This window comes from Anas platyrhynchos, chromosome 1, assembly GCF_047663525.1.
Source record: "Anas platyrhynchos isolate ZD024472 breed Pekin duck chromosome 1, IASCAAS_PekinDuck_T2T, whole genome shotgun sequence".
Classification (NCBI taxonomy): Eukaryota; Metazoa; Chordata; class Aves; order Anseriformes; family Anatidae; genus Anas; species Anas platyrhynchos.
In genome coordinates, this window is record NC_092587.1 from 151892753 (window position 1) to 151918787 (window position 26035).

The window sequence follows — 26035 nt, forward strand, 5'->3', positions numbered from 1 at the left end:
AACAAACTGAAAAGTAAAACTATCTGAAGTTTCATCGATGCTTCAGAAATTAAGAAGCTGGCAGTTCTTAACATATACGTTATAAATGGACTTTAAAGCAGCATGGGAAAAGAGCCAGTGTGATTAAACACTACAGAAGAAATCACAAGAAAAGAACAGCCCACACAGACATATATGAGAAGAGCGACATTACAAAGGAGCCTATACAGCAATTTGTGCCTGAACCACTTCCAACTCCTGATTCAGCCTAGTATCTTTTTAACACTCACTCTTGACAGCCTGGGAGAGCACATCTCAAATGAGGGGTGAAAGGTAGTTTTTTTTGTTTTTTTTTTTTTTACTCTGGTACGTACAAAATTTTTATCCGTAAACAATATCAACTGGAACAGTTAAAAGCAGTTCATCAGCCCTGATGTGCCATAGCCCACTGCTACTGGACCTTTGGCCAGAATATAGAAGGGAACAGTAGAGGAACGCACAGGCCATAAGAGAACATTACACAATGTTTCAGAGTTTTAAGTAATGGCCCACAATGATTATTTTTTTTTAATAATTATTTAAGCACTCTCAGAATACTTAGGCTCTAGATACCTGAAATTAAAAATAATCTGAAAGTATTCAATTATGTATCGAGTACTTTATCATACAAGGACATTATATACATGGAGACTTACACAGAGACATTAATTTCATCTTATTTTACACCCTTTGAAATTATAGATCATTGGCTTGGCTTCTGATCCATGGTTTTGACTAGACAGAAGCCTAACAAAAGGGATCAGTTGATCAAAACAGGAGTACAAACAAGCTAGAAAGGACAGTTTCCTTTCACTACATGGCTACCTCTTGTCCATACAAAACTGGCTTTAGAATTTGTTATCTAAATAAAAAACACCACCCAGCTGTCTGAAATCGACTTCAATATCTGCAGATTTAAGACTGCCTTGGTATAATGACCTCCAAAGTGCTGCTGATATCAAAGACAGGAACCAGTCAATAGAACACCAGAAGAAGTTAGAACAATTAAGCAAGAATAAATTTTAAAAGGTGTCTAAGAAAGCCACATTCCTACTTAAAATGATCAAAGCTATTTAAAAACATTTTAAGAAAATGTAGAAAAAACACTGAAATGAAACTGAACTGAAATAAATTCATAACACTATATATGCCTTTTTAAGCATTGAAACCAATTTTATTTGCCAGTTCTCCTCCCAATGTTCTAGTTGTTTGGCTGATAACCTCCACCTTTTGTTTCTGCTTTCATGGCAGTGATCAGTAATCACCTGATTTCCCAAAAGGGGCCAAGGCTGACCCACAGAAGTGTTGACTTCAATCATGTCAGCCTAACGTTCAGTCAGGCCTGCGCTGAGGGGTTTCAGGGTAGTTAACCAGTGCAGGGTAGGAACGCCAGCTTAAAAACTCAAACTGGAAAAGCCTTACAGTAATGAAGAATCATCCACAGCAAGGCAAGTCCCAGTTACTATTTGGCATTAAGACACACCCATAGGTTTTGGCACAGGTGAGATGTATACGAAGTGGATTCTTGGAATTATACTACTGATGAGCTTAAATAGCTTCTCATGGTTACTTGTATCTTAAAATGATTTAAAAAAAAAAAGAAAAATGTCTTTTTGCATTACTTTCTCCTTCTAGAAAGCATTTAAGAATGTGTAATTTCAAGCATATGGTTACACATTTTCCCAAATATTAAGCTTTATTTAATAAAAGCCAAAACTCATTAAACACATTACACTTAACCTTCATCAAAACGAGTCCCAAACAGTTTGCTGGTTGTTCTTTTCACCATTCTGTAAGATATTCAGAATCTCTTCTGGAAAGCACAGAAGAAAGGCTGATGGTCTGGATGATATTCAAGCTAATTGCTATGCACACAGTGAAGAAGGAAGATCATAACATCACTGGTGTCAGCCTCCGTACCAGGAGAAATGTACCCTGCCTAACTTCTGTGAAAAGAACACCACGTCCAATTGCAGATACACTTTGAAATAACTTCTTTTTGCAAGCCGATGGCTGCATGTTACATGCATTCCACAAATCATGGCTGCACTTGTTCTGTAAAGTCCCGTTGGTTAAGCTAAAATGTGATGATTAAAGAGACAGGGCGTTAATGCCTAGATTCTTCCAGCCCTATAGGCAAGAGGGAACTTAAAAACTATTAAAACATTATTTGTTCTATAGGGATTACTTATTACACATTCAATTTAGTCAACCATGTCTGCTGAGAGGCACACAAATCCCACCATAGCTAATTTAAGAACTTACCAATTTCCCTTGCAATTCTGACAGCTTCATCTGCATCCTGTAAAAGCAGGAAATGAGACCCAACGTTAATCCCATCAGCCATTGCACTGTGTCCTGAGGGCAGTCATATATTGCACTACTGTCTCCTCTGATTCATTTAATGTTTGATTTTACAACCTTCTGACCCTTTTCAGCCAGAGGAATGTAAAATTAATACCATAAGTGGAATGTAAATTCTACCTCATCATTAGTATACTGAGAAACTCAAAGCAATGAGGAATCAGCTGACAGGAAACACAGCCGGGATTGCAAAATGATTTTCTGCAGTTGTAGGAATTTAATGCTAGAATTTAGAAGTTTACAATCAATAATGGACCATAAATCAGATCGTTAAAGTTTGTCCACTGCCAGCTTGTTTCTGTCCTCGCAGGTATTTGTCATGTTTTCCTGGCTGTTGTCAGTAGGGGGAGTTGATTCTCTATTGTTTGGGTGTGATTCAGGTTCCAAAAAAATCTTGCAGAACTTCTTCAAAGTGGAAAATTTGTCTACTATAAAAAAAAAAAAAAAAAAAAAAAAAAAAAAAAAACAAGCACTTCACTTTCATAAGTTGTTTTTTTTTTTTTCCCCTCCATTCTAAGGAGAATAAACCCTTTCACATATCAGTTCCCATTCAAAAGTCTGCAAATTATTAGTGTATGACAGCTAGAACAACTCTTGTTGATGCCACCTATGGCTTCAGCTGACTCATACCACTATAGCCTGCTACAGAAAACATGATAGAGAAAATAGTATTAGGAAACCCAGAGAACAGAAACAGTACTTGAACTTCTCACTTTTAAAACAACCATCTCTCTTCTCCTGCAGCAGTTAATTCTGTTTTCTCCTACTGGTAACAATACATTTCCATGATACAACACTAGAAAGGAAAAAGGGTTAAACTACAGTGGCATGGGTTAAGTTCGAGAGCTCCATCCAAATTTGCTAGTATTTATACTATTCTGTGACATACATTAAAAAATTAGTATGGAAGGCAGTAACGTCTGGAAACCACCAGCTGCTAAGTGCGTCTGAAACTATGGGGGCTGACTTATGAACATTAAAATGAAACCTGATATTTTTAAAGCTTTCAAGGCAATCCATTTTAAAAGCACCCAGGTCAGAACTTTAAAAAAAATACATAAGCTATGTTCATACCTGGTTCATTTATGTCCGATAATAAAACAAAATCCTCTTTAAAAGTCTTCAGTACCTAGTAACAGCCCCATGAAGAATAAGGGGGCTGGCAGGGGAAGTTGTCAGAAAATTTAATTTCCTTTCATTAGCTAGTCTGCTCCACAAATCGGTGCTTGTTAAGTTCAAAGCAGTCCTGAAAGCAACATCGGTTTTAAGTCTTTTTACTCCAGTCACATCTGTTAATGAGATTTTTCCAAATAACAATTGTTTTTAAGTCGAGAGATAAATCTAGCAAAAAAAAAAAAAAAAAAAAAAAAAAAACCTTCCCCCTCCCCAAGAAAAAAAAAAATCAGGGTTAACTGTTTTATTACACCTTGCTGCTTTCCATGACCCTGCACCCTCCAAATTTTAGCTTAAAGGGATAAAATGCATGAAAAGGGTCATTTAAGAATGTTAGTGGTTTCCACACATTGAGTTTGAAGGTTCTTTGTTCCTGCCTGTGACAGTTATGCGAGAATACTTCCCCTTAATAGCCTCTCTGTCAGGAAGTGTTAAACCTGCCAAATGCAGACAATTAGAGCCTCTCGAACAAAATGCAGGAAGAGTGATGACTGATGAAGAGCCACGATTATAGTCGAGAAGGAAACTTTTACATTTCTTTTCTCTTGCAAATCCAGTCATATATTTGCAAAATAGAACGAGGAGGGGGGAAGCAAACAGGGTTGGTTTTGTGTTGTGTTTTTTTTCTCCCCCTACTTAGTTACCTGCAAACAAGTGGCTAACTGATACACTGCAGTCCACAGGAAGACAAGCTGCAAATCATTACAAGGGAGTTTTTCACAGCCACTGTATTCATAAATATATTGAAACACATGTACGCATACAACAACTTGAAGAAAAAAGCAGCATCATACGAGAAGCACTAATTGTCCCAGTTCTAGCCTGAACAGACAGAAGACATCTGCCCAGTGCAGTTATTAATTTACACTATTCAAACATCTGTTTCTTTTTACAGTTTTGATGTATTAGAACTCAAGCTCTAAAATACCAAAAAAATGCATATTCAAATTCTTTAGTCTTCAAAGAGCGTTTCTGAAATAGGAAACAAAAATATGCTGTGCTTTAAAGAGAAAAAACAGTTCGAAAAAATCATAAACAACCGACACAATGAAATCTCTGGTAACGATCTTTTGATCTTTTTCCCTAAGAAAGTAAAATTTAGTGTCATGCATTTCACTTGTGGCTCACAAATACAGCAGCATTTTGAGTAGCAATAAAGTTAAGACAGTTGTTTTAGATTTTGGGTGCAAAAACCATGATTGATATGCAACATTTGCCATTGGAAAAAAAATGAATGCCATAACAACACTCAAGACCATATATGCAAAATTTAAAAAAAAGCAGTACTAGGACCATTTTGAACCTTTTTTTTCTTTTAACAACATAAGTCCTCGCTGATTTATTACCATTTCCTCGAAAAAACACAGTAGGTCCACTACCGTTTTCCCAAAATAACCTGGAGATTGTAAAGAAATACATAATTTTGGCACAATCTTTTATTGTACAAATAAAAACGTTCAAGTAACGCTACAAGTTCATAAAAATCATGAGTTATAAAAAATACGTCATAGTGGAATTTACAAATGGCTGATTTTATTATTTTAGTTACAGACATAAAACACTCGGTTTTACTCCCTTAGCTTAAGAATTTCTAACCTCTTCACGTACATGCCTCCCTGCCACGTACCAGCAGGTGGAGACAAAAAAGCAAAACTATTTGACATAGAGGAATGCCAGGATGAAGCTGCTTAAGAAACTGCTTGAGCTGTAAAATATTGTTTTAATTATGAATAGCTACATGATATTTGTCATGGCTGCGGGTGTTGGGCCTGGAGAACCTCCAAGTCCTGACTAGTCTCCAACAACCTCTTCAGCAATACAGTGGGTATTGAATACCAATATCAATAACCCAATGCAAGAATACAGCCAAACCAGGTACCTGAAACTTAAATACAATAAATTCTTAACCTCAATGAAAACCTTCAACATGACTACTGACATCAGTGAAACCAAGCTGACACCTGGAGACATTAATCTTCTGGGGTTAAATCAAGCTATGTTCTACCAGCCATAAAACCAAACTGGCTGTGTATGTACAAAACCTTTCTTCTTTTTCTATTCCTTTGCCAGTTTTTCACCATGACATCTCCACATACACAGTCCCTCTTTCTTCTTGCCATGTATTCCTTTTCATGTGTTTACAGACATCTTCTCAGCTCTAACTTCAGTATAGCAACCAGTCACGTGGATTAACACCAATTCTTTTGATCAAGACTTTAGGCCATTACCTCTCCCAGTCAAGTTTTAGGAAACTAATTGAAGTTAGAGACTTTGAGCTGAAAACTACTTTTCAATGTATTCGTTGACTCTCTAGCTGATAGCACAATACTCAGTTTTCTTACATGTGGGATTCTTGTGTTTTCTTACATTGGGATTTTTTCTTTACACATTTTCTCCAAGGTGTAATTTCAGGAGCTAAACAACTCACAGTCTACTAAGTCTGAACACTAAGCAACAGAAATCGGGGAGAAGCTTCACCCTTTATTCACGAAGGACCTGTGCATCTGCAGCACTAGTTAACAAGAGCTGAATAAAGACAACTCTTCAAGTAACAAAGATTTCCAGTGCAGTCCTGCGATGAATAAAAGAAGCACAAGAAGTCGTTACTCTATGTTTGCTTTAACTATTCATCCACAAAGAACACATGCAACTGATCTTTCTTAACTTCTGGCATTGTCAGAGGCATGAATGCAGTTTCCTTCCAGCTTTAGACTCCACTACAAAGATGAAACCACCTCTAATCAACTCAAGTATCAAGCAGACACTTAACTCCTTCCCAAGACTTTTAAAATGTCTACTTCTCAAAAACAAGAGCCCTCAAAGATTTTCAAAGTTGCATAGCTCTGTGACCAAAACAAGACTCCCAGAGAATGGCAGAAATACAACAGTCTCCAATTCCTTGTGTGCCGTTCTTCTGATTATATTTGGTGTCACACAGCTTTGCCCTTCATCTCCTGGTCTGAGTTGGCAACATACTACATCAAGCTCTAATCAAGGATCAGGCATCCTGTACAACCTAATTACTCAGGTATTCGTCCCAGCAAAAGTCATGATATCACAGAAAGGAGTTCAAAAGACAAATGTAGGCACGTAATTAGATGTATAGGAAGGATGATAAAACTTCTGGTAACTGAAACTATTTCCTAGAACTTGTAACCAGAGCACTAGTCAATTTTTCATCTGGGAGATGGAAAAGTTACCCATTCTCATAGAAACTACAACATTGGCAAGGCCTGTGGATTCTCATTTTTCTGACGTGCCGGGCATACTGCATTTATTTAATCTCATGTTCTTTTTCATCAACACTCTTCAGATAATCAGAAGCACTGCAAATGATGCATGTGAAAATGATGTGATATGGACACTTCAGGATTAAGCAACTACCACACGGCTCCCTTCAACAGCTGGGATGGGATTTGTCAAATTCAATCACAGATTCCAGTTCTTTCGGTGTTAAGGCTATCATTGCCTATAGCCGATTGCCAACCAGATCACTTACATTCCTTCATTCTGAGTACCCGGAACTTCTAATAATTAATAAAAAACAATACAATTAAAGGTCTCAGAAAAAAAAAAGAAAAAAGATTTCAATACTGCAGTTTCATTGATTATGTTACTATCTGTTCATTAACCACTACTATCCTACTTTGCCAGGTTTGTTTCTTCAACACTGTCAGAGTAACAGGCCCTGATGTAATTTTAACTTGATGCAGTGATAAACAAGTGTTCTGAGTGATTCTGCGTTAGGTAAAGTTTTGTGGGGTTCAGACCATTAATTCCAAGTCATGTTCTAACTAGGTATTTTTCTAGATCGTAATTTCAGGGTTTCTAGAAGAACAGGTAGGATATCAGAAAGAACAGAGGATCTTATGCACAAGAGCTGGCTGCTCCTAAAATCTAATGAATGCTAAGGGGCTACAGACAGAAGGACTGCTAAAACACGCAACAAAAAACAGAAGGAACGCTGCGTTCAACTTAATGCTGCCAGATTTCAGCACTGCCACAGAAATGCTAGCCTAACACTCATATGGAGCCCTCCAGAACAGAGGATATTCTTTGCACTTGTACCTGTTGCAGAATACCCCACAGGTAGGCATTACACGCACACCAGGCATTTCCATCGCAAGTACTCGAGAATCCTCTTGTGCATTTTGATCTTCCCAGATCTTTCAAAACTTCACCATTCCCTCTCGCTAGCCAAGCTCTCCAGGCAGTTCATCAGAACAGATCATTCTGTGGAGAGTTAGCCCCTTCAAATTCTATTATCTTCCCCATTTAATTGGTCTTTTTTTTTTTTTTTTTTTACTCTAAGAATTTAAAATCTAGCTTAACTGACACAATACTGAACACTATCCTGGTATACGTTGCTCCTTGAAGTACAGTCTGCATTCCAACAATATATTAAGTTGTTCCCAATTATCTTGAAATTTCCCATTTTATCATGTAAGAATTATGATGATCAGAGGTCAACATAGTCATAAATAAAACCTGAAAATTTTTTCCTTCAACTACATTAAAATGTTGTTTAAACAAGCTTTTCACATTCCAAGTTTTACTCAAATTTTATCTGAAACAATAAAAAAATAATAAAAATCACTGGAAGTGACCAGCATAAGAATTTTCAACCCAGGAGAACAAAGTTTTCTATTATCTAGACACACACAACAAAGGCATAAAAGGCAAAAAGCTTATTCTTCCTATATCAACACAAAACATATATGGTATGTAAAGACATTGGAAAGATTAAAAGAGCCCCATACATTATCATTATAACACAAAATAAACCAAAACCAAGACATATTTTATTCCATACAAAATAAAGCAACAACCAAGATATACTAGATGGTGGAAATCATTCCTTCTAAAACCCCAGAAAGAACACCACCTGTAGATTTGGACAGAGAAACGACTGTTTTTTTCCCCCAAGTGAGTTTTTCAACACATGAACAGCTTTACTTCCATCAGCACTGACCATAAGATGGGAGATTCATACAGTGAAACGATCTTCACTGCTACTGCGAAATTTTACTTTTTATGTATACTTACGTTAACTTCAGTAATATTTTATTTTATGCCAAGATCTCGGCCAGCAAGAAGCAAATGTCTATGTCTTTTATGTTTTTCAGACCAACACAAAGGCACACGTCACAATAAACACATTTACCTACCTTCATGTTAAATTTAAATCAAAATATTTTTAGAGACTTCGTGCAAGCAGTCCTGATTATACCATATACTTCATCTTTCCTCCTCCAAAGATCCATACCCCTATTTTAATTATGTCTCTTATTGATAACAAAGTTGAATTTATAATTACATTCTGTATCAGACCTTCAATCGGTGTACTTTGATTTAGGCACTGATTCTACAGTGGGCAGACGGTAGTTAAATGGTTTCTCACCTTGACTACTCCATCAAAGCCAGGGATTGTGTTGACCTTTGCATTCTTGGCTAACAATTTGCTTTCAATCTTGTCTCCCATAGCTTGAATAGCATGTGTGTCAGGTCCAATGAAGGTGACACCTTCTGCAGCCTGCAAAGACAATGAAGATACATCTTTAGAAGACTGAACTTGAAAATCAACTGCCTTCTGCAGTCATTACCTTCAAGTTTAATAAAGAGTAAAAATATTCTTATTGAAGCAACATTTAGAAGACCTAATAATCTGTTTATGCAACACACTAATAATATACAAGCAGCATTTCAGCCAATCCACTGCAAGATGTATATGTCCTTGTAAACCTATGTATACATACAGATTCAGAGCCCCTGTGATTAGGATTTGTATGAATCAAAGCCAAGCCAAGCCAAGGAGAAATAGCTGAAAGTCGAGGTTCTACAACTTTAAAGCTAGAAGTATCCCTCGAAAAAGCAGAGGCTAGTTAACTCACCACTGAATAACTCCAAATAATTTACAAAAATATGCTTGCTGAACTGTAATATAGTCGTAGATTTCATTATGCATTCTTTAAACACAAATCTCTATGAAACTTCAAAATGGAAGCACAGTCTCTTACTAAACACATTTAAATACTTGGTCGATAAGGTAATAAATGAAATACTATTCGCCCAGATCTTTGGCAACTCTCAGTAAAAAGGTCAACACAAAATAGCATGTGGGTAGAACACCAAATTGTTTCCCCCACACTCCTTTTTCTCTATGCCAATAGTAGATTTCAGTGATGAGGTACATAGGCACTTTTTTAAACCTCTCAAGCCTCAGTACTGTACAGAGCTGAAGACAATTCCACCAGATCTGCTTCAGTGACAAATATTGATGCAATGAGTCTGTGCATGTTTTAGCTAACTTAAGTATTTTGTACTATAGGAAAAAGTCAGAAGACTGCTATAATTAAACTATCAAAAGAATAAGCATACCAGCCTTACAATTTTTTTCCAGCTATTTTGTCGATTATTGCCCAATTGTAAGACACCTATAAAATACTTTAAAAGTTGTTTCTAATTGATGAGCAGTTTACTTGATAGCAGCACTAATAAAATGACAAACATTCAATTCCTTGTATCAGAACTTGTCTTAGTGTTTCATTTCCAATGTACACTCATGCTGCATATATTAGCATTGTCGTGTAGTTATAGTTACTAACAAAAAAATCACTTGCTGAAAGTTTGTGTATTTATGAAGTGGTATTACATGACCACAGAACAACCATGTGGAAAAAATACATTGCTGTTGAAGGCATGGAACAATGTCCTCCAAATCACGAACTGGTAAGAGTGGAAAGCACCCAACATGCGTAAGAGTTACTGTTACAGACACGAGGGTACAGATCTCAGTGCCAAAGGATCTAAGCGTAAAGAAATTAGCTTTTTTAAGAAGAGAAACAAGGAGTTGGTATTTGAAAGCACAGCAACGCTGTCTTTCAAAAGTCTAGAACAAACCATTTCAGAAATAGATTGCAACCTGAAAACTTACAACTCACTCCACTCAACAACAGTGTTTTCAATAGGGGGCCTGCATACATTTGGAGGCAGGACAGGGTTCTCTCAGACTGTAATCCAATCTCAAAGTTTGTGGAAGAGGTTTGCTAACACACTTGGCAGCTGGAGATTATTCCATTCCTCCCATATCACTCGAACTAGAAAAGCCTTGTTTCTACAGTTTCTGCCATAGTATTGGCATTTGCAGCCTGGTACCCGCCACCTTAAACTTTACGACAGATTGCTTCATCTCCCCACTCTCCTCTCGAAGTCTACCATTAAAAACACGGTATCTCCAGAGGTCATCAAGATAGTAGATGCAGAACTTCTTGAACCTTAGTTCAAGGTAGAGGTCACAAGAGAGGATAAGAATTACATTCATGGCACTAGCAAGCATGCACCTTTCCAGGGAAAAGCATGTAGGTGACGTTTTGCTCCACTTTGCCTGTTTTTTCATTGTCTTATTACCTGACTTTCAAAGTGTTCATTCCCTGCTCCCATCCACAAACATAGTTGGATAGGGGAACAGGTCTGTTCAGGAGAGATTTATGAGCCACCTGAGAAGGAACGCGGCAGGCCACGTCAAGAAATGAATCTGCCGCACCCAGCATATTCATTGCAAAAATGTTGTAGACCTGTAATATCCCACATGGATACAACCAATATTTCTTAATAAAAATGAAGAATCAGAATATTGGCATTGCTCTAATGCAAGTCTCACCTGTTGCACGGTATATTGTTCTTTTTAAATGTATGTTTCTAATGCCCATCATTTACAAACCGCTCTTGTCTACATGTGCGCCTCCTAGCTTCAACTGCTCTGCATCTTTCACAGAACTGCTCTTTAATTATGAACAAGAAGCAGCTTAGTAACACTAGCTGTTCTCCTCTTTGGTTAGTCATTTCAGGTACTTGGGGCATCTACTTTCACCCCAGCAACAAAAACTGAAACAAAGATGCTTCATTTGACATAATATCACAAGGTATCTCAAACCACATAACTGCATGCTGCAACATCTGCAAGTCAAAAGTAAACCAAAACAAACTAAGGGAGGATCCACTAGTTTCCAGTGGGTGTGTCAACTCATCCCCTGCATAGAAAAGGTGTATCTTCTTCAATGCTACTTGCAACTTTAGTTAGGCTCACAAAAAACATTTTGTCAGCAAAAGGCACTACTGGACAAACTCTTACAAGTTTTGCTACAATAACCCATGACACACCAAAGATACTTGCCCCAGCCCTCTGCCAAAGCTAGTCAGCTGGCACCCAGAAAAATGCTTTGACTTCTTCCTTGCCAACAATGATAGGTAATGTACTAAATGACCTAGTGTCCAATACTGAAAATGTTGAAAATTTAACGTAAAAATATGTGTGGTTGAGCTCTGCCCAGTCTGTCACCAAAGTCCGTCTGAAGTGGACCAAATGGACCTACATTTGTGTAAATCACCATTCTCCTGATGTTTGGAAAGAAATTGTCCCTCTGACAAACTCTTGTGGCCCCGAAGTAATTGACAAGACTGATCCTGAAAGAGGAGATTCCTTTACATCTTCTCCTGGCAGCTACTATGGAAGGATTTACAATTAATATTTTATACGGTAAGCGGTAGAGTCAGCCTTAATGACAGCACAAGCAGAACCAGAGACGGAAAGCATGAAGTAGGGAAAAGAGCATAATAAACTTCTATACACGTGAAAGCAATTAAATATATAAACATAATTTAATACAATAATCTCTAGCTCCCTTAGCAACACGACAGCCTTCTGCGGGTTTATGAATATGTGGCAGAACAGCCAAATGGCTGCTAGGCCTCTCAGCTCTGCAGGAAGTGACGGAACAGTTCCAAGCCAGCCTTAGACAAAACAAGTGATACTTCGACTTTTTCTCTTTTACCACATTAGTTACGGACAATTAAACACACTTCTAGGTGTCCTCATTCAAGCCAAGGTATTTGAATCCACACATAACACCAGCCTGAGCAGCTCCCACCGAGAAGGAGGTATCCCGTGTACTACAGGAAAGAAAAACATAGGTATCAAGAATTCAGTGTTTTCTTTCAGGATCATTTGGCAAGGGGATCCTTCCACCCAAGCCACAATGATGTGGCAAAGCACACTCCCAACTGCCCAGCTGCTTCCAGTCGCAAGCGCCCCTGTAATTATCTCACCACACAGAAGCAGTGGCATTAATGCAGGTTTTGTGCTTGCTCATTCCCCGGTGCCTGAAGCAGTTAGTTGTAGGAAAGCATTTCCCATTTCTGAGGAAGAAACGGATGGAGGGATCTCAGGAGCAATTACAGCTGCTCTACCTTACTGAAAATAAACTCTCTCATGTAAACACTGGGCTGGTTTTTAACATGCTCACAAAGCTCACAGGAGATCTGTTGCATACAACCACTGGATCATATGCTCTCAAATTCACATTTATGTGTTTTCAAGTCTACCCAAACTCAGGGTGCTTCTCACTGGAAGACAGACAGAAACAGTAATTCACTCAGGAGAAAAAGGCTTAACTCCAGTGCCTCTAGCTTGGTAGACACAGGGCCTGAAAGTCTGTCAGGAATGACTGGGAAAGGAACCGAATCAACCTAGCTGCTTCTACCCCATGTTCTCTCCCTTTTTTCATCCATGTCCCTTCCCACAGTCCTATCCCCTTTCTCTAGGACAGGTTCTGGCATTCCTCAGTTGTAGCTGACTGGCATGGCTGAAGATGGCACAGGTTTTGGGGTTGTTTTTGTGCTTATGGTTGTTGTTTGATGACTAGTCCTTTTTGTTGCTTTTGTGGGTTCAGATAAGCTCACAGAAAGGCTTAATGGGCATTGGAAGAAACAGCTGGAGCACACAGCTGGGAAGAAGCTTCGTTCCCCAAGGCACATCCTCAAACTTTCAAGTGTGCAGGGGGGGAAAGAAACAGTGCTGCCACACCAGTCTTCTCTTGTGCTTCAGCCTGCATTTGTTTTATTTTAAAACCAACTTTAAGACATGTATTTCCTTCTCTGAGCAACGCTGTCTGAATCACAGAATGGTTGAAGTTTGAAGCAAAGCCAGTACTTGAACCAGCTCTTTGGCGTGGGCTGTCAAGCAGCGCAACACCTTAGGAACAGAAAGAACTGGAAGCTCAATTCTGTTGTGGTGAGCTAACGAGGTGAGCAGGTGTGGGTAACAACTCGCCATATTTACTCAAGAATGTACTGGTGAATGAGGTTATTAAGGAAGGTCCACAGATAAGAACTTCAGTAGAAACTGGTATCAGAGGTCTAGTTTTCAAAGACATTTTGTTCCAGCCCTCAAGTTTTCTTCACATGAAATTCTGGAAAAAGGCTTCCACAAAATATGTTCTTGACTCTGATAAAGTCTTTCACTCTTGCACTGAGGAAAGATTACCTTAGTGTTTCTGCCCTCTTGACACACAGCTTCTCAAGGCAGATCCACTGGGGAAGGGAAGTGGCAGAAGTTTGGTAAGCATCTAAACAATATCAGAGTTCCAGAAAAATGGGTATCTGCCACAGATAAGGTCTTCTTCCACCTAGAGCAGGAACTTACAGCTCACCAGAACAGAACAGACCTGTATACAGAGCTGCCTGCAGCCATATATGCAGCAGAGCAGATAAACAGCTCAGCACAAGGACGACTAGCTCAAGGATACAGTACTACAGTAGCTAGCTGAGCTCAAAACTCACAGGTTGAGTGGGGTTGAGAAGCAGGGCTGGCAGCAAAAACAAGGTCCAACAGAGGTTACAAAACAAGGTCCAACAGAGAAAGAAAAAAAAAAAAGTGGCAGCTGTTGAAAAAGGTGAGGACATTAACAGATCACCTCACAATACAGGAGCTGTTCACTGAGCACTGGGAAGAACCCCTCTAGGAAATACTGTATAAGAAGCATTTACTCAAAAAGCTAGAAAACACTCAACTGACAAAATGTTCTCCAGCCAAAGGAGGTGGAGACGGAAGAGAAAACACTAAAGCTTTCTGCAAGCTGCACAGTAACCATCTCCCAGCTCCAAAAACTGGATCCTGTCGCTGAAGTTACTGCTACTTTCCTTACAGCTCACAATAAAGACCATATGTAGGAATAGTCAAGGATCAGTCATCAACCTGTAAATTTCACATTGAGAAACGGAATATTTCATTTTATATAGACTTTAATCTGGAAAAGACTTAGAAGAACAACATGGTTATCATATATCACCAAAACAGTAACCCTTCAGCTTTTCAGCAAACATGAGTTTCTCCAGTCTTTTTTAGAATGGAATAAGAAGGACCTTTGAAGACAAAAGGTCTTAGGAATATGAATGAGAACAAAAGCATCTTTCATTAGAACAAGTATTTAAAGGAGGGGGGGGGCATGATGAAGAAAAGGTCTTTCTCTATAGGCTCACAAAACAGCAGCAGCATCTGTTAAGTGAATATAGCTTGCAATATAAGCAGATGGATAGCTATTAGAGAGTGGCAAGACTGTAGCATCCTACTTCTTTCCAACTACATCTACCTTTGGTTACTGTAGTTCTTCCTGGAGGCCTGGCTTTTGTTTAGTTTGAGGGCTTGGGAGGGAGAAGGAGTATTATAATCACCTAAGGTTGCATTAGCAGCAGGAAGGTAGCCTGTCACAGCAACCAGCCTGGGAAGGAAAAGGTTAATTGGTCCTGTATTGCTGACTAGGAAGGTGTCAGAGCCCCCAAGAAACTTGGAAGGGAAGGAGGGAGCAGCGAGGACGTGTGCTGCCCAGCCTGCCAGACCTCACGGCTTGTTCCGAGTCCTACTTTGAAATAAAGCTTGCTGTTACTTGGCACAGAAACACACTGCAATTTAGAAGCCAGACCCACCACACAAGCTATGTCACCACCCGTGACACTGAACTATTCAATTTTAAATCCCTGTACTCACTGTCTTAAATAGGTGTACATACGGTAAGAGAAAGCGATACAATAAAAAGTTTCTCTGAAAAATGGAAAAGCTAACAGAATGAAAAAGCCTCACCTGAAATTGAATGCAGCTGCATTTGAGAGGTTTGTCTCAGTTCTTAGAAGTGAAATTACAGAACACTAAAGCATTTTCACAGCCACTACCTCCAGTAAGAAAGAGGTGAATGTCAGGCAGCCATTCTTAAAAAAAAAAGAAAAACTAGAATCCACTAATTTACTTGGAAACAAACCAACACGTTAATTTTGTTGTTTAATATAACAAAAGGTCAAACTCCTTTTAAGCCATTATAACAAATGTATCTGATTTATTTAATCCTAGTGAGAACCTGCTCATACTGCTCTCCAAAGTATAGTTTAAGCTGTGCAGAGCCATGAAAACACATTATTCAGTTACCAGAAAACCTTGTACTACACTTAAGTTCCACCAGTATGACATTGCAAATCTTTAGAGGACCAACCAACAGCAGCACTTAGGTCCAGCTGAGTTTGCCAGAAATGTGCCCAAACAACGTGGAAATGGCATCTATGTGTATGATACACAGAAAAGTAAGTATACCTGTGTGTTTGCTAATATAGTATCCATGTACTCACATATTTGCAGGGTGGGATGAAAGGTCTCTTACTCTAACCGTCAGCTTAAAGAGAATAAAGGCACTGTTACTGAATCAGTATAAATGCAGTTTAAGGCCACCAAAAATGCACTGTCCCAAAGGAGTAAGCATCTCTAAGGAAAGGTATGTGACCTCCTGCATAAGAACAAGAGAGCAGCCAGGGTATATCTAGATGGTCAGCATCAGCTCATGCACAAATGCTGCAAAGAAAATAGCTTTTATATAAAAGCCATTTCCTTTTTGAAGTGGTACATTTCCAGAGTCAAAACTAAGAATCAACCTAATCTGTATATATATTTCCCTAACAAGACACAAGCTGTGAAGCCATGCTATCACAGAGCAGACGTGCAAAGGGTAAATGTGCTTGCTCCGATTCAATATTGCATTTGAAAATCAAAAGTGTCTCGTAAACCAAACATTTCATAGTGTGTATTATATCTCTAGAGTGGAAAATAATGTTATTCAATTTCCAGGCCATATCTTCACAAGTGAAAAGCCACACAGAAGCTTCTTCCAAGGACTCGGAGCTAAAAGATTTGGTGAGAAGAACAAAAAATACCTCTGGGGCTCTATCCTTTTAAGTTTTCTCTTTGGATCTGATCATCAAGCTGAAGCCTTACTTGATAATTTCACTTAAAAACAGTTTAAAGCTTTAGATGGTCTACATATTTTATGCCTTAGTTCAGAACCCAAATGCAATGCTAAATTATCCAAGTTTTTTGAAGCACTTCTCAAAGAAAAACTATTGTAATAAAAACTTTAACATAGTTTATATGGCATGTCACTGTCAATGATGAATTGCTCTACCACCTACAAAACGTTACACACACACACTCGATGTGCAAGCACAGGAACTTATTCTGCTGTGTTGCTAAAAGTTTGAGCATTCAACTTCATCAGGAGTAATGAATACCCAGAAAATTTAGGGAGAAACAAATGAAACGTAAGAATTTTCCCTGGATAGTTTCCATATTGCTTTTCTTCACTTCATGGCATTGAAACCAGTCTTGATTTTAACATGATAAAAGAAATCTGTGGAACTAATCCTAGAAACCTCTTTCTGTTTCCTTGCTTAACACCTCCAGGCGACAGAAGAGACAAAATGCTTCATTTGCATCCTTAAGCATTAGAAACTGCGAATGAGCCTTTTCAGCTGCAAATGTTATTGCATCTACATTTCCAGAAGAGAAAGAAGGTTAAACAGCCTACTCAGGTTTATGTTAACTCATCTCTTTTTAGCACCATGACCAGCACAAAGAGCAGAGAATGTGGAAGCTTAACAGCCCAACCTCTTTCTTCATTACGTTCAATTAGATCCTGGAAATGGATATAGCTGCTGATTACACGAAGATAAAGAGAAGAAATCAGGTATGCACAAAGGAAATGGCAAACACTAACAAGTGTAATCGTAGTCTCTGCAATCATCTGGCCTCATGAAGACCATTTCATTTTTCATGCAACAACAAAAAAAGTTCTGTCACTTGCCTTCATCGCACGGCCACACAAGATTTTGCCCCGTGTACAAGCAGCATTTGCTTAGTGCAAACTCTTAGCTTTAAGTGTAGTGTGCCAGTGTTGCACGAAGCTATCCTGAATGGGTTAGTAAGGTAGGAAACATTCCCTGCTTGATGTGCTACATGGTACTCCAGCTTACCAATTAAAGAACACATTTGAGCCATAGCCAAATAGCCTAATAACACCATTAACTGTATTTTGAAATAAAATAGCTCAAGTACAACTTATTCGTCAAGACTACTATCTCTTAAATTACTTTTTTCATTATTATTAATTTTAAATCAGATTCAACCTACACGCTAATTTTAATTCATTTAGAGTGAAAAAAAAAAAGCACTTGGAATTACTGGACTAAATTCAGCAGAGAAAGTTAGCAGCACTTTATTTTCTAGGCCACTTGGCTTTCAGCCTGGAAGAAAAAACTTCAGCTTGGCAGGCAATGCTCAATGAGATGTTTAACACAAAATATACATTACTCTAAATGAAAAACAGGCACTCATGGAGAAAAAAGCAGGATAGAATGATGAGGGAGAAACAGAGGAGCATTCTTCTAGCCAAACCCATACTTCACATTATCAATGACCCAAGCTTACTACATAAACAAAATTTTCTGCATCAATTTGAAAGGTTCAATATAGAACACAAGAGGCAGAGCCCAAACAGCTCAAAAAACGTTAGAGCAGATTAAGAAAATATATGGGCACAAGACACCTATTCTTCATACAGCCACATCATCTCTCATCCTACAGCACATACGTACATGAAGCTTTGCTAATGAATATGGAATGCAAGTCTACAGCTTGATTAGTAAGTGCATTTCGCAAAGCCCTAGCTCGTGTTTTTTTAAGGAATAAGAGACAATACATTGAGAGCTCAAGTAATAACAAAAAAATAGCAACACTGAGCTACTACACTGAGCTTGTACTCAAGTGACAGTAATTGTATGGCTGCAAGAAATCCTGTATTAAATCATAACATGGAAGGAAAAAAATCATGTTAAAAGAAATGATCCAGTATTTCTGCAGACACGCTACAATGCTTTCAAAGTTAGGCAACCATTTATATTGCATATTCAGAAACTAGATTAAAACTTATGACCGTCCAAGCTCACACCATGAAAGTATTGATTAGTTAAGCATCCGGAACCCTGATATTGATAGTCAGGAAAATGAGTGATCCTAGAGTAATCTTCCTAATATGTCTGTTGAGAAACTGAGTTGAGCAAAGCACACAAACTACACTGAAAGTTGTCATTTCTCAAATATTGTAGAAAAGCAGGGGACAGGGGAGTGTTAGCCCACTGTCCTGAGCTAATTTTAGCATGGATAACTCTGTTCTACCTAACTAAAGCTCCCTTTTCTCAGCTGGCTAGCATAGTTTAGCATCCCCTGTCCTCACTTCAAGGATACTAAGTTCCTTCCTGACAAATAGGTGCATGTTCCTATGTAAGACAAGGTCCTATTTCTCATCAGTAAATGTAGCTGCCTGAAGATGTATTTTGAACACTTTCTGAAAGACTTAATAAAGATGTCAGAAGCTACGCCAATGCAGAGCTGACCACTGAGCTTCACTTTAGCAAGTGAAAAACATCAGCATCTCTTCAGTAAACTGGTGTTATTCACACACACACACATAGAAGAAAGACATTAAAGAGCACAAGATGTCATATGTGACGTTCAAAAAACATCATATGGTGAATAGACATATTTATTCAAAAATCAGTATCAACCTGTCAATCACATTAATAAACATTAGTTAAAAGAGCTAAAACAAGCTGTAAAATCAATCATACACAAATGGTGTGCATGCACAGTTAAACATTTTGGGGCTGGCTTCTGGGTTAGATCACACCCCCAGACCAGGTTTAGTTCATTGAGAAACCACCTACTACCAAAACCAGCATGCACTGACCCTGCAGTTACCAACACCACATGAGTAAAGGAAGGGTAGGGCTGGGACAACAGTTGCTTGTGATGAAAGCCTTTATAAAACCCCAAGGACAGGTCATATTAAACCATCACAGCGCAGTGACCCAGGCAGACATCTGGCTGCTCTCACACCACAGCTGCACTGCCACCAGCTGCAGATTGTAATGGCAAAAGGTACTGGAAGAAGCTAGTCAACACCAGAATAAAGCTACGCAGAGAGACCCTGGTCTCCAGCCTCGATGATATTCCAAACCCCAGTGGACCTGTCCCAAAGCAACCCGTTGCAATTGATTTTGCTTTGAGAAAGGAGCTTGGACTAGATGTCCAGAGATCCCTTCTTATTTCATCTACTCGAAGTGAAGGATATCACAAAGATTATCATCATTGGCCAGGGTTATGACAACAAACTACATAGAGAAAATGGCACAAAACTTGTTTGTTAAAAAAAAAAAAAAAGGCCCTCTTAGATTGTCCAAGATAAAGGGAGATGGTAAAAGGAGATGGATCTTTCTTCCAAATCTCACAGCATCCATTTCTCCAAGACAAAGCAGGGCCTGAGCATACTGATCTTTCTTCTCCAAGAAGTGGTGGTGCTGCTGTCCCTCGTCATTTATTCCTACCTCCTGTACTAAAGCATGCTGTTCCCTCAGTTCTGCAGGCAAAAGTGATTCCCATTACATCACTGAAATAATCAGCATTTTAAACAACAACAACAAAAAAAGACATCCAAAGGTCCCAATCTCTTAAAGATGATCTCATCCGATTATATTAGGAGGTCACCACAGGATCCAACACAGGGCTGGGAAGACACAGCTGGGGACAAGAAGAGAAGATTGAGAATCCCCTACACCAGCACTGCTGTGGAAACAGTTGGGAGAAGAAGCTGCAGTCTGAGGAAGGAAGGATGGTAAAGTGGTATTTCTGTAGTGGTCTCATCATTTGAGCAAACACTTGTATACATATAGGGTAACAACAATGTTGGACAGCATGGCCATACTAAAAAGATACTACCCCACATAATTCTGTTAGGCACTACTGCCCTGCCTCCTTCACTAGTTATTTGTAAAAAGGATGCATGTGCCAGTATCACTAAAAGAAGATGCTCTTATTTAAATCTTACACACAGATCCTTGGAGAAAACTGTCAACTAATTACCCTGTAATGACAGATAAATAGCTCTTACAGCTGCCCCCTGAGAGAAGTCCAATTCGCTGCATTTAAGTAAATGAAAAAATTGATATTTTTCTTCCCTTTAGAGTGGCAAGTATTCTAAGAAGTTTCTGAGGGTTTTCTGTGTGTTCTAACAGTCAATTTAGTTTTTCAGTACTTACAGAGCTCTCCCTCTGATTTCTATGTACGCTCAACTAGACTGAGGTAGTTTATGGCAGATATTATGGACAGTCATTAATACAACTGTATTGTCCTCTTAAATGTGGATGTTCAAATAAAATTAAGAAAGAAGATCAGATACCTTCAGCCAAACTTAACAGAAAAAAATATTACTCGTGACTTTATTATCTTTAAGTAATGAAACTTGTAACAGGTGTTTTTTCCACCAAACCCTGTTCTTACACTCACATACTCTTGGATGAATCAAACAAGCAGATTTGGCCCTTTGCTTTCTTTTTTTTTTTTTTTTTTTAAAAAAAAAAAAAAAGAACTGCAGGTGATCATATACATCTCTAAACATTATGAAAGTTTTTTTTATTTTAAAACTACGCGTATACTCTATTTCTTGGCTAGCCTGAGGAAATAACAATGGAATTGTGCATGTTTTAATCTATGAATCAAAATGATGAAACAGCAGTATTACAACAGTCATAATGCTATAGCTTTGCGATAACAACCTCTCGTTATCTCAGTTTCATAAATGAAACAAGTCAATAATACGCATCGATATGTATTACTAGAGAATTTATAGACACTTATAATGAACCAGTCCATGAGATCTCCTTGCTCCCTGTGAACCACAACCACAAGCCCTGCTCCCTGTGAACCACAACCCTTTGGAACTTGAGATAACACATCACAACAAAAATGCCTACAACATATACTTAAGACAACTTTTAACAATTTATCTGAAAGATAAATTTGGTCTGGTAGCTAAGAGTGGAACAGCTTTTTGGAAAACACACAGTCAAGTTCTTCTTCTCTCTCCCAACAGATGGTCCCAAGAGTTGAACAGTCTGGCTTCACTCATGCTATAAAGTAATTAGACAAACAAATCTGGATCCTGTAAATAAGCATGTGCTTGAAATTAAGCATGCTTAAACAGTTGCAGGATGAGGGCCTAAATTCCCAAATTCTAGCCTGTAAAGGAAGACAGCCTGTTAAATTATGGCAATCACTGACAAGCTGCTATTGCTTTCTTTTCAAAGATTCCCACAGAAATGATGGAAAGCGGGGTGGGCAGTGCACAGCCCAGAGTAGGGAAGAAACCTGGGGTAGCATAAACCAATGGGATATCCACAATTTCTTTTTTTTAAATGGAAACTGATTTATCAGAACTGCTTACAACAGTATATGAAAATGGCAAAACGCAATAGAAATTCCTGAAGTCCAACCTCTAATTTATACCCTGGTCTAGAATTACTCGGAAATTCTTAGAAAACTGGGGTTTTAATCACGAATTGGATGTTGAAAAAGCATGTGTCTAGATTACGTTCCTCATGAAAAGACAGAACAATCCTTACAAGTAAATGTAGAATATACTCTTGGAGAACAGCAGTGGAAAAGCAGCAAAAAGCTACGTTTAAAGAGTTTGTAACTTAATATGGAACATTAAATGCACCAGAAGTTTCTTACCCTGCTTTTTTCTTTTTCTGCATATCATATATTACATCATATATGGCATCATGAATCAAATGTTGTGCCACAAAAGTGGAATCCTGACCTCTAGGCTCTTCATTTTTCATAGTCAGTCCACTGCATCTTTCTGGTGCAAGCACTAACTTGTCTTCATGGATTACTTTTCAAGTTGCTCTAGAGGACTAAACAGTGGTCCCAACACAAGGGACAAGTGGCCAAAGCCAACAGCTCCTTGCAACACTGGAAAAAGTTTAACTTAACGTAGATTGTGAACCTGCACCTTTGCACAGATGTCTAGAAGATACAAAAGGGCATTGCGGGTCCTGTTCCCCCTTGCTTTGTGGCAAAACCTGGGTGCCACCAACAGCCTGAGCTACAACAGGGCTTGAAACATTCACTCCGGAGTCCCAGGAACAGAAAGACACTTGCCATGGAAGCTCTGTGTCAGTTTCCTAAAAGTTATCTATCCTACCCAAATCTTCACTGAAACTCAACATGCAGAAAGTCTCAAGCAGAAACAAAATAATCGTAAGGTAAAAAACAAAGAATGTTAAGAACGAGCCTAGCAAAGCTTTAAAACAGATAATCACTTCTGGTGCAAAATATTTGGTTATTTTAAATATGCTGCCACAATGATCTCTGTTCATTATCCTAATCGAGAATCTCATTAACTATTCAGAGGCAAGTTAAATTTATTCCTTCCCCTTGCCAAAATTTGAGTCTGTGCACATTTTCAAACAAAAACACAAGCTGAAGAGTGTATTTATTGCATAGACTCTGTGTATAAAATTCATCCTCATCATCTCTCTCCAGCAAATTAAAAAGGCAAAAACAAAAATCAAAGTGAAATGAGTACTGGCAAGAGAGCTGCAGATACCGGCAATGCAACAAATGAGCTAATCTGCCAGAAAACACTCAACACCCTCACGTACAGAGACTAGCTTATGAATTAGAGCTGGTGCTAAAAATTGACTTTTTTTTTTTTTTAGAAGAATAAACAAAGACCCTGGCTCCCAAGATTTTTAGTACAGAAAAGAAATACAAAAATAAGGAATTCATTAACTCATGTCTGGAATAAATAATCTTTTTCCACTCTTAGTATAAATATATTTCAAAAGAATTCAAAAATATTATGTATAAGAAGGGAAAGTTCCAAAAATACAGAAACCAGGACCCAATATTGTCACTCTTTCCCAGAAAACTATGCCCTCTGATTTTAAGGACTACAGTCCAGATATTATCAAAATCTATAGGATTAGGGCCTTGCATTTGTATTAAATATCAAGAGTTTATGCCTTAAGAAAATAAAAGCTACATTAAATATTTACAATGCAATATAAGCTTAACTATTTAAAGTTATAAAATTCTTGCCTTTTCTGGCTCACATTCTAAAGAAGACTTCTGCTGAAAAAAAATACTATAAACAAACTGCACAAAACTCTTCCCATTGCAGGAGCACAACACTAACTTAAAAGAGAGGAGAGAAAAATGCCCAGATCTTTGAATGCTGCTTTGCCCAGCCACACGAACTGCTTGCATTTCTCAGTTTTCAAGAGAAGGGTGAGGGTAGAGGTTTTTTTGGGTTGGCTGTTTTTATTTTTTGTGGGATGGAAGAGGATATCATCCACACGGGGATTAAGATTTTCCCACTTAGACCCCCAGGCTTTCCTCCTACATAACATGCCATTTACTTTTAGCTTATGCTATCTTATGTCAGATACAAACAGGATGGAGCTGGAAAAGTCATAAACCAGCTTTTCATTACACATGTGCATGACATCTAGCACAATGGGGATTTAGTAAACGTAATTAGGTTCTTTGGATTCTGCTCTAATACCGATAAAGTCAACAGACACCAGTGATACTGTAATATAATTACATTTACTGTACTCTGCAACATCTACCATCACTCACTTGAAATTAAAAAAAAGTGACATTTAAGATTTAAACATTAACAATGTTTAAAAACTATAACAAAAATAATCTAGGTTTTCCCATCTTCATTCTTCCTAGCAAATTTTTTGTTCAACTCCAGGACTTCATTGTCACTGCTATTTATTCTTCAGCATTATATCTAAAAACATGCCCAGCAATAATCACACAAACAGCAGTCTCTTCACTGCAGTTGTATGAATGGTTGATGTAAGAGTTCTTGCTGTTCACAAAATTGGAACTATGTTTAATCTACATATCTCAAGTTGTTTTTCCATTGTACTGTATTTTAAACAGTTTATGTTAGCATACAGATTTTTACGGGTATTTCACACTTTTGTCATCTGATGATAATTCACTCATTTATCCATCACACCTTTTCATGAACAAACTCTGAACACAGGTGAAGTGAGAGAGAGCTTGTTTCACCATTTATACGGAGCTCCAATTCAGGCTTGTTTGTGCTACAACAAATCTGGAACCTATGATTTTAATTACTGAAGAAAAAGAACTTGACAATGCTTAATATAGGAAGCATTTTTCTCTTGGCCTAGATACACGTATCATTTGTACATACTATGATACACTCTTATAATCCACAGAGAATTATATGGATCTTCACACTTTTTAATAGCCAGTTTAATTATTAAATAGGGTACGTAGAATTAAGACTTATCTGTCGTACAGAAACAGCACTATTCTCCAACAAATGCCAGCATTTGCACAGCTGCCTTAGTAATGGAAAGTTACAGAATACAAACAGCCATTTTTTTATTTTTATTTCTTAAAGTCACCATGATGCATCTGAGTAGAGTTTCATTATCCCCTCAAAACAAGAATCCAGTATGATTTTAAAGAAAGCATCTCCAATATTAGCTATAGCTATGCAGATAATGTAGCTGAATGCTAAATTCCTTTACAGTATGGAATTCAGAAAAAAAAAGAAAAAAACATAAGACATACTATTTGTTTCCTAAAAACAATTCCTTTTCTGCCTACCGAAGAAAATCTCAGTTATTCTCTATTATTTAAAGATGGCTTTAGAGGTGGATTATGAGCAGTTATCCCTGTGCTTGGGAACAGTTTTAAGATGCAGGTTCAGGTTTTTGTAGTTTGCAATTGCACAGCCTCAGTTTCTACATAATTAAAGTTACTACATTAATTACGATACCTGTGGTTTTCACTGTAATCTTCAGAATATGGTCCAACCTGCATATGAAACTGAACGTCATGCCACAGATAGAGTTTCAGCCTCTTACTGTTATCTGCTCATTATCAAAATAAGGCATCAAAACATCTCTTACAATCAGATAGAAGACTAAGTAACCAGAGAAATCTCAACAATTAAGTTTAATTCCTAATAGTAACATTATTTTACTTCATTCATTTCAGCAATAGCACTTAATGGTCACAGAATCAGGGGCTACAAAGCTTAATTTATCCATGCCAAAAATCTAATCCACATCTAGCTTTTTCTTTTACCAAATTCCATCTTCATTTTAACTCCTCTAACTTACTCTTTTAGTAACTTTTGTGAACAGATTTTTAGGAATGTTCATCATTCCTAGAATGAAATCCTATCAGATTACTTTATTGCACATTATACTAGCAACTCCTTACAAGGGATTATTTTATCATTTGAAAAAGCTCTGTTTTCTTTTGTTACTTTTTAGATGTAGTTGCAATAAGCATTATTTTTTTTTATATAATATTGTGAATCAGGACTGACATGCCACTTACATGACACCAAAAATAGCTGGCATTACAAATATTTCACTTAAGGAGTCACAAATTTAGTAAGAAACCACTCCTGTACTGAATAATACA

General features: G+C 37.9%; 1 protein-coding gene across 1 annotated transcript in view; it reads right to left on the reverse strand.

The window, feature by feature from the left end:
* PCCA (propionyl-CoA carboxylase subunit alpha) overlaps window positions 1-26035 on the reverse strand; it is a 279424-nt gene that overhangs the window by 194524 nt on the left and 58865 nt on the right. Inside the window, exons 7-8 of the mRNA XM_027443682.3 lie at window positions 8957-9088; window positions 2284-2320 (exon numbers count right to left, since the gene is read on the reverse strand). Coding sequence (XP_027299483.1) covers window positions 2284-2320; window positions 8957-9088 — 169 coding nt within the window. The remainder of the gene's footprint in view (window positions 1-2283; window positions 2321-8956; window positions 9089-26035) is intronic.